General features: G+C 48.3%; 1 protein-coding gene across 1 annotated transcript; it reads left to right on the top strand.

The window, feature by feature from the left end:
• The first annotated feature begins 7,935 nt into the window (after nt 1-7,935).
• LOC131271261 (uncharacterized) lies at nt 7,936-9,393 on the top strand. The gene has a single exon (XM_058272671.1). It carries the CDS (start codon nt 7,936-7,938, stop codon nt 9,391-9,393), a length of 1,458 nt encoding a protein of 485 aa, XP_058128654.1.
• The last annotated feature ends 358 nt before the right edge of the window (nt 9,394-9,751 follow it).

The following is a 9,751-nucleotide window of genomic DNA, read 5'->3' as shown; positions in this document are numbered from 1 at the left end:
CTTAAAGTGTCTTCAGAGAGGATGAGATGATGCAGGAAGGTGTTTTGAGGGTGCTTAAAGTGTCTTAAGAGAGGATGAGATGATGCAGGAAGGTGTTTTGAGGGTGCTTAAAGTGTCTTCAGAGAGGATGAGATGATGCAGGAAGGTGTTTTGAGGGTTCATAAAGTGTCTTCAGAGAGGATGAGATGATGCAGGAAGGTGTTTTGAGGGTGTTTAAAGTGTCTTCAGAGAGGATGAGATGATGCAGGAAGGTGTTTTGAGGGTGCTTAAAGTGTCTTTAAAGGGGATGAGATGATGCAGAAAGGTGTTTTGCGGGTGCTTAAAGTGTCTTCAGAGAGGATGAGATGATGCAGGAAGGTGTTTTGAGGGTGCCTAAAGTGACTTCAGAGAGGATGAGATGATGCAGGAAGGTGTTTTGAGGGTACTTAAAGTGTCTTCAGAGAGGATGAGATGATGCAGGAAGGTGTTTTGAGGGTGCTTAAAGTGTCTTTAAAGGGGATCAGATGATGCAGGAAGGTGTTTTGAGGGTGCTTAAAGTGTTTTTAAAGAGGATGAGATGATGCAGAAAGGTGTTTTGCGGGTGCTTAAAGTGTCTTCAGAGAGGATGAGATGATGCAGGAAGGTGTTTTGAGGGTATATAAAGAGTCTTCAGAGAGGATGAGATGATGCAGGAAGGTGTTTTGAGGGTGCTTAAAGTGTCTTCAGAGAGGATGAGATGATGCAGGAAGGTGTTTTGAGGGTGCTTAAAGTGTCTTCAGAGAGGATGAGATGATGCAGGAAGGTGTTTTGAGGGTGCTTAAAGTGTCTTCAGAGAGGATGAGATGATGCAGGAAGGTGTTTTGAGGGTACTTAAAGAGTCTTCAGAGAGGATGAGATGATGCAGGAAGGTGTTTTGCGGGTGCTTAAAGTGTCTTCAGAGAGGATGAGATGATGCAGGAAGGTGTTTTGAGGGTGCTTAAAGTGTCTTTAAAGGGGATGAGATGATGCAGGAAGGTGTTTTTAGGGTGCTTAAAGTGTCTTTAAAGGGGATGAGATGATGCAGAAAGGTGTTTTGCGGGTGCTTAAAGTGTCTTCAGAGAGGATGAGATGATGCAGGAAGGTGTTTTGAGGGTGCCTAAAGTGACTTCAGAGAGGATGAGATGATGCAGGAAGGTGTTTTGAGGGTACTTAAAGTGTCTTCAGAGAGGATGAGATGATGCAGGAAGGTGTTTTGAGGGTGCTTTAAGTGTCTTTAAAGGGGATGAGATGATGCAGGAAGGTGTTTTGAGGGTGCTTATAGTGTCTTCAGAGAGGATGAGATGATGCAGGAATGTGTTTTGAGGGTTCATAAAGTGTCTTCAGAGAGGATGAGATGATGCAGGAAGGTGTTTTGAGGGTGCTTAAAGTGTCTTCAGAGAGGATGAGATGATGCAGGAAGGTGTTTTGAGGGTGCTTAAAGTGTCTTTAAAGGGGATGAGATGATGCAGGAAGGTGTTTTGCGGGTGCTTATAGTGTCTTCAGAGAGGATGAGATAATGCAGAAAGGTGTTTCGAGGGTGCTTAAAGTGTCTTCAGAGAGGATGAGATGATGCAGGAAGGTGTTTTGAGGGTTCATAAAGTGTCTTCAGAGAGGATGAGATGATGCAGGAAGGTGTTTTGAGGGTGCTTAAAGTGTCTTCAGAGAGGATGAGATGATGCAGGAAGGTGTTTTGAGGGTGCTTAAAGTGTCTTTAAAGGGGATGAGATGATGCAGGAAGGTGTTTTGCGGGTGCTTAAAGTGTCTTCAGAGAGGATGAGATTATGCAGAAAGGTGTTTCGAGGGTGCTTAAAGTGTCTTCAGAGAGGATGAGATGATACAGGAAGGTGTTTTGAGGGTGCTTAAAGTGTCTTCAGAGGGAATGAGATGATGCAGGAAGGTGTTTTGAGGGTGCTTAAAGTGTCTTTAAAGGGGATGAGATGATGCAGAAAGGTGTTTTGCGGGTGCTTAAAGTGTCTTCAGAGAGGATGAGATGATGCAGGAAGGTGTTTTGAGGGTGCCTAAAGTGACTTCAGAGAGGATGAGATGATGCAGGAAGGTGTTTTGAGGGTACTTAAAGTGTCTTCAGAGAGGATGAGATGATGCAGGAAGGTGTTTTGAGGGTCCTTAAAGTGTCTTTAAAGGGGATGAGAGGATGCAGGAAGGTGTTTTGAGGGTGCTTAAAGTGTCTTCAGAGAGGATGAGATGATGCAGGAAGGTGTTTTGAGGGTACTTAAAGAGTCTTTAAAGGGCATGAGATGATGCAGGAAGGTGTTTTTAGGGTGCTTAAAGTGTCTTTAAAGGGGATGAGATGATGCAGGAAGGTGTTTTTAGGGTGCTTAAAGTGTCTTTAAAGGGGATGAGATGATGCAGGAAGGTGTTTTGAGGGTGCTTAAAGTGTCTTTAAAGGGGATGAGATGATGCAGGAAGGTGTTTTTAGGGTGCTTAAAGTGTCTTTAAAGGGGATGAGATGATGCAGGAAGGTGTTTTGGAGTTACTTAAAGTGTCTTCAGCGAGGATGAGATGATGCAGGAAGGTGTTTTTAGGGTGCTTAAAGTGTCTTTAAAGGGGATGAGATGATGCAGGAAGGTGTTTTGAGGGTGCTTAAAGTGTCTTTAGAGAGGATGAGATGATGCATGAAGGTGTTTTGAGGGTGCTTAAAGTGTCTTTAAAGGGGATGAGATGATGCAGGAAGGTGTTTTGAGGGTGCTTAAAGTGCCTTCAGAGAGGATGAGATGATGCAGGAAGGTGTTTTGAGGGTGCTTAAAGTGTCTTTAAAGGGGATGAGATGATGCAGGAAGGTGTTTTGAGGGTGCTTAAAGTGCCTTCAGAGAGGATGAGATGATGCATGAAGGTGTTTTGAGGGTGCTTAAAGTGTCTTTAAAGGGGATGAGATGATGCAGGAAGGTGTTTTGAGGGTGCTTAAAGTGCCTTCAGAGAGGATGAGATGATGCAGGAAGGTGTTTTGAGGGTGCTTAAAGTGTCTTTAAAGGGGATGAGATGATGCAGGAAGGTGTTTTGAGGGTGCTTAAAGTGCCTTCAGAGAGGATGAGATGATGCAGGAAGGTGTTTTGAGGGTGCTTAAAGTGTCTTTAAAGGGGATGAGATGATGCAGGAAGGTGTTTTGACGCTGCTTAAAGTGTCTTCAGAGGTCGATGAGATGATGCAGGAAGGTGTTTTGATGGTGCTTAAAGTGTCTTTAAAGGGGATGAGATGATGCAGGAAGGTGTTTTGAGGGCGCTTAAAGTGTCTTCAGCGAGGATGAGATGATGCAGGAAGGTGTTTTTAGGGTGCTTAAAGTGTCTTTAAAGGGAATGAGATGATGCAGGAAGGTGTTTTGGAGGTACTTAAAGTGTCTTAAGCGAGGATGAGATGATGCAGGAAGGTGTTTTTAGGGTGCTTAAAGTGTCTTTAAAGGGGATGAGATGATGCAGGAAGGTGTTTTGAGGGTGCTTAAAGTGCCTTCAGAGAGGATGAGATGATGCAGGAAGGTGTTTTGAGGGTGCTTAAAGTGTCTTTAAAGGGGATGAGATGATGCAGGAAGGTGTTTTGAGGGTGCTTAAAGTGCCTTCAGAGAGGATGAGATGATGCAGGAAGGTGTTTTGATGGTGCTTAAAGTGTCTTTAAAGGGGATGAGATGATGCAGGAAGGTGTTTTGAGGGCGCTTAAAGTGTCTTCAGCGAGGATGAGATGATGCAGGAAGGTGTTTTTAGGGTGCTTAAAGTGTCTTTAAAGGGGATGAGATGATGCAGGAAGGTGTTTTGGAGGTACTTAAAGTGTCTTAAGCGAGGATGAGATGATGCAGGAAGGTGTTTTTAGGGTGCTTAAAGTGTCTTTAAAGGGGATGAGATGATGCAGGAAGGTGTTTTGAGGGCGCTTTAAGTGTCTTCAGAGAGGATGAGATGATACAGGAAGGTGTTTCGAGGCTGCTTATAGTGTCTTCAGAGAGGATGAGATGATGCAGGAAGGTGTTTTGAGGGTGCTTAAAGTGTCTTCAGAGAGGATGAGATGATGCAGGAAGGTGTTTTGAGGGTGCTTAAAGTGTCTTTAAAGGGGATGAGATGATGCAGGAAGGTGTTTTGAGGGCGCTTTAAGTGTCTTCAGAGAGGATGAGATGATGCAGGAAGGTGTTTCGAGGCTGCTTATAGTGTCTTCTGAGAGGATGAGATGATGCAGGAAGGTGTTTTGAGCGTGCTTAAAGTGTCTTTAAAGGGGATGAGATGATGCAGGAAGGTGTTTTTAGGGTGCTTAAAGTGTCTTTAAAGGGGATGAGATGATGCAGGAAGGTGTTTTGGAGTTACTTAAAGTGTCTTCAGCGAGGATGAGATGATGCAGGAAGGTGTTTTTAGGGTGCTTAAAGTGTCTTCAGAGAGGATCAGATGATGCAGGAAGGTGTTTTGAGGGTGCTTAAAGTGTCTTCAGAGAGGATGAGATGATGCAGGAAGGTGTTTTGAGGGTGCTTAAAGTGTCTTCAGAGAGGATCAGATGATGCAGGAAGGTGTTTTGAGGGTTCATAAAGTGTCTTCAGAGAGGATCAGATGATGCAGGAAGGTGTTTTTAGGGTGCTTAAAGTGTCTTCAGAGAGGATGAGATGATGCAGGAAGGTGTTTTGGAGGTACTTAAAGTGTCTTAAGCGAGGATGAGATGATGCAGGAAGGTGTTTTTAGGGTGCTTAAAGTGTCTTTAAAGGGGATGAGATGATGCAGGAAGGTGTTTTGAGGGCGCTTTAAGTGTCTTCAGAGAGGATGAGATGATACAGGAAGGTGTTTCGAGGCTGCTTATAGTGTCTTCAGAGAGGATGAGATGATGCAGGAAGGTGTTTTGAGGGTGCTTAAAGTGTCTTCAGAGAGGATGAGATGATGCAGGAAGGTGTTTTGAGGGTGCTTAAAGTGTCTTTAAAGGGGATGAGATGATGCAGGAAGGTGTTTTGAGGGCGCTTTAAGTGTCTTCAGAGAGGATGAGATGATGCAGGAAGGTGTTTTGAGGGTGCTTAAAGTGTCTTCAGAGAGGATGAGATGATGCAGGAAGGTGTTTTGAGCGTGCTTAAAGTGTCTTTAAAGGGGATGAGATGATGCAGGAAGGTGTTTTTAGGGTGCTTAAAGTGTCTTTAAAGGGGATGAGATGATGCAGGAAGGTGTTTTGGAGTTACTTAAAGTGTCTTCAGCGAGGATGAGATGATGCAGGAAGGTGTTTTTAGGGTGCTTAAAGTGTCTTCAGAGAGGATCAGATGATGCAGGAAGGTGTTTTGAGGGTGCTTAAAGTGTCTTCAGAGAGGATGAGATGATGCAGGAAGGTGTTTTGAGGGTGCTTAAAGTGTCTTCAGAGAGGATCAGATGATGCAGGAAGGTGTTTTGAGGGTTCATAAAGTGTCTTCAGAGAGGATCAGATGATGCAGGAAGGTGTTTTTAGGGTGCTTAAAGTGTCTTCAGAGAGGATGAGATGATGCAGGAAGGTGTTTTGAGGGTTCATAAAGTGTCTTCAGAGAGGATCAGATGATGCAGGAAGGTGTTTTGAGGGTGCTTAAAGTGTCTTTAGAGAGGATGAGATGATGCAGGAAGGTGTTTTGAGGGTGCTTAAAGTGCCTTCAGAGAGGATGAGATGATGCAGGAAGGTGTTTTGAGGGTGCTTAAAGTGTCTTCAGAGAGGATGAGATGATGCAGGAAGGTGTTTTGAGCGTGCTTAAAGTGTCTTTAAAGGGGATGAGATGATGCAGGAAGGTGTTTTTAGGGTGCTTAAAGTGTCTTTAAAGGGGATGAGATGATGCAGGAAGGTGTTTTGGAGTTACTTAAAGTGTCTTCAGCGAGGATGAGATGATGCAGGAAGGTGTTTTTAGGGTGCTTATAGTGTCTTTAAAGGGGATGAGATGATGCAGGAAGGTGTTTTGAGGGTGCTTATAGTGCCTTCAGAGAGGATGAGATGATGCAGGAAGGTGTTTTGAGGGTGCTTAAAGTGTCTTCAGAGAGGATGAGATGATGCATGAAGGTGTTTTGAGGGTGCTTGAAGTGTCTTTAAAGGGGATGAGATGATGCAGGAAGGTGTTTTGAGGGTGCTTAAAGTGTCTTCAGAGTGAATGAGATGATGCAGGAAGGTGTTTTGAGGGTGCAAAAAGTGTCTTCAGAGTGAATAAGATGATGTAGGAAGGTGTTTTGAGGGTGCTTAAAGTGTCTTCAGAGGGAATGACATGATGCAGGAAGATGTTTTGAGGGTGCATAAAGTGTCTTCAGAGTGAATGAGATGATGTAAGAAGGTGTTTTAAGGGTGCTTCAAGTATCTTCAGAGGGAGAGTTGGAGCGTTCGCTCGTCTAGGAAGGACGCCGTTCGATCGGCTCCGGTTGAAATCGTTCTTAACACCGTGATTTGGCTATCGATTCAAATAATTTTGTTTTGATCGCGACCCGAGATAAGAGTGTACGCTTGTGCAAGTGAAAAAGGTGTGTTTAGTGCCGGGGAAGTGTTTCTAGTAAACAAAGCGCGCTTGGCCAGCAGGTCGGTGCTTGCGTAGTGATCAGTCGAGTGCCCTCGTGTGCGTGAAGGCAGGATTATCGGACCACCAATCCCGTTTACAAGTGGTGTGTTGGAAAGCTTCCGCCCGCGGTCAACCTGCTATGCCGTTACAGGATGAGCGCAAATGAGGGTAACAATAATCCTTTGGGCGCGGCGATGAAGGATATTGGTGCTTTCTTTGGCAGAAGCAGTAAAATCCAGCGAACGCCAGCTGCGGACGCGGAGAGCAGCACGAAAGCAGCGGAGAATGCGTCAAGCACTCAGGTGGTAACGCCAACTGCTAGACCGCCAACGGTGGAGGGGAAGGTAGATGCGAAGCAAAATGATGATGGCAGGCTTGGGGAAGCGCTGGAAGCAGCGAAGGCCCTTCATGAGTTTGTGAAGGATCGAAACAATGTCCATAAGGACATTAAGAGAATGACGGTGAAAATTGTGGCGGCGATAACAGCCTACCAGCGCGAACGCGTGACGGCCGTTACAGTGGAAAGTGCACGCGTAGTTGAGATGGGGGCTAGCAGTAGTGATGGGTCGGCCGCTCCGAACCCAACTCCGGCCAACTCAGTAAAAAGATCCCGCGCGATAAGATCACCCGAGGAGGCGATGGGGGGTCAGACGAAACCGAAGAGTGATGAGGTGCCGGACGTGTCGAGGGAAGGAAGCCGGCAAACTCAAAAAAACAGAAACGATAAGCCCAAGAAGCCTAAAATGGTCGATCCGGAAGAAAAAGTGGAAAAAGTGAGTCGCAGCGGAAACGCGATCCTGGTTGAGGCAAATGAGGCGGCGTCGTATGCGGATATTCTGCGAAGAATGAAGTGCGACCCGGAGCTAAGAAGCCTAGGGGAAAGTGTTTATCGAGTGAGGCGCACCCGAAATAACGAGTTGCTCATAGAGCTCAACAGAGGCGTGCAAGCGACGGAATTAAAATGCCACGAGGCTCTACAAAAGTCGGTGGGGGATGGCGGGCAAGTAAAGATGCTCAGCAAAGTAGAGACAATTGAGTGTCGGTACGTCGATGAGGTGACCTCGGCTGAGGATATTGAGGAGGCCCTAAAAAGGCAGACAGGCATTGGGGAGGAGGCACGGATGCAGGTTAAGATGCGGATGGCGTTTGGTGGCATGCAAACGGCCTCCATCAAAGTGGCATCTAGTATTGCGCCCAAGATCCTGGCGGTAGGGAAGATTAGAGTAGGGTGGACGGTATGCCCACTGCGTTTGGTCGAAAAGCCAAAGCAGTGTTTCAAGTGTTGGGGAGCAGGACACCAGCAAATGGAACTGCAAGGGACCGGACCGCTCGAACACCTGCATGCGGTGTGGTGAAGTTGGTCACCGAGCAGGAGGCTGCAACAAGGAGCAGAAATGCGTCCTCTGTCCACCAGATAGGTGCAACCATCGCATGGGGGGACCGGACTGCAAGGCGCGCTGGTAACTGAGAAAGCCATGGAGGTGATCCAGCTGAACCTCAACCACTGTGAGCTGGCTCAGCAGGTGCTGTGGCAAACGTTGGTAGAGGCGAATGTGGACGTGGCGCTACTCTCGGAGCCATACCAGGTGCCCGTTGGTGACCAAAGCTGGGTGGTAGACAAGACGGGGAAAGCAGCAATCCTAGCTGGGGGTAAGTACCCCATCCAGAGCGTCATCTGCAGGGATCACGAGGGGTTCGTCATAGCCGTGATAAACTCGATAGTGTGCTGCAGCATTTACGCTCCCCCCAGTTGGTCCCCCGCAAAATTCGAAGAGTTTCTCAACACGCTGTCGATGGAGCTAGCTGGTAGAGGAGCAGTGGTCGTCGGGGGCGATTTCAATGCTTGGTCAGTGGAATGGGGTAGCAACTCCACAAACCAGCGAGGAACGAGTGTTGCAGAATGCTTCGCGATGCTGGACCTGCAGCTGCTCAACGACGGCGAAACAAGTACCTTTCGGAGAAATGGCAGGACATCTATAGTGGACGTGACCTTCTGCAGTCAACGGCTGGCAACTGGAGCAGATTGGAGAGTGCTAGAGGACGATACCCTCAGTGACCACCAAGCCATTCGCTTCTCGGTGGGACATACCCGTGGTCCATCAGGAAGCGGATATGGGGTCACGGGAGGATGGAGGACGCAGTGCTTCCACTCGGACACGTTCCTGGCAGCTCTAAGCCTCGGGGGCTTTGGCATCGCACCAACCAGTGCCGCTAAACTGGTAGACGTCTTATCGGACGCGTGTGATGCAACAATGCCGAGGAGGAGGCCATCCAGCTCGAAACGTCGGCCGAAGTACTGGTGGAACCAAGCCATCAAGGAGCTAAGGACGGCGTGCACCACGGCCCGTAGGAAGCAGCTGAGAGCCCGCTCCGATGTGTGTCGGGAGGAGCTGAAGCTGGTGTACCAAGCTGCCAGATCGGCCCTGAAAAGGGAGATCAAAGCCAGCAAAAGGCGGTGCTTCCTCGACCTCTGTCGCGAAGCCGAGAGAAATGTGTGGGGCAACGCGTACAGGGTCGTTGTGAACAAGCTGAAGGGCCAGCCCCCGCCGGAAAGGTGCCCAACCAGACTTCGTGCCTTCATAGAGGAGCTGTTTCCGCAGCACGATCTCACGACTCGTGTCCTATCGTCGTCACCAGCTGAGGAGCTGTCCACGGGGGTGGTGCCGGTGACCAACGAGGAGCTGCTGGACGCCGTTAGGCTGCTGAGGCTGGACAAAGCTCCGGGCCCGGACGGGAATCCCGAATGTGGCGCTGAAGGCTGCGGTGCAGGCGTATCCGGAAGTGTTCAGGGAGTCGTTTCAGCGGCTTCTGGAAACGGGAGAGTTCCCTGCTGTATGGAAGAGGCAGAAGCTAGTCCTTCTGCCGAAGCCAGGGAAAGGTGTGGGCGGCCCTCCCTCATTCAGACCTCTGGGGCTGCTGGACACAACTGGTAAGCTGCTGGAGAGGATCATATTGAACCGCCTCATCGTTTTCACTGAGGGTCAAAGTGGACTCTCCGACCGGCAGTTCGGCTTCCGCAAGAGGAGATCAACGGTGGACGCAATCCTTGCGGTAGTGGGGAAGGTGAGAGCAGCGTACGAGAAGAAGAGGACTGGAGATCGTTGCTGCGGAATCATCACCATCGACGTTAAGAATGCCTTTAACAGTGCCAGCTGGGATGCGATAGGCTTAGCTCTGCGGAGTCACAACGTACCCGAGTACCTGTGCAGGATCCTCGCGAGTTACCTCAGCCAGCGTCGCCTACTCTACGACACAGAGCGGGGCCAAGAGTCCATGGCCATAACTGCAGGT

This window comes from Anopheles coustani, unplaced genomic scaffold, assembly GCF_943734705.1.
Source record: "Anopheles coustani unplaced genomic scaffold, idAnoCousDA_361_x.2 scaffold_14_ctg1, whole genome shotgun sequence".
Lineage (NCBI taxonomy): Eukaryota > Metazoa > Arthropoda > Insecta > Diptera > Culicidae > Anopheles > Anopheles coustani.
Note: the sequence above shows the minus strand (reverse complement) of the source record. Positions and strands in the feature narration are given on the sequence as shown.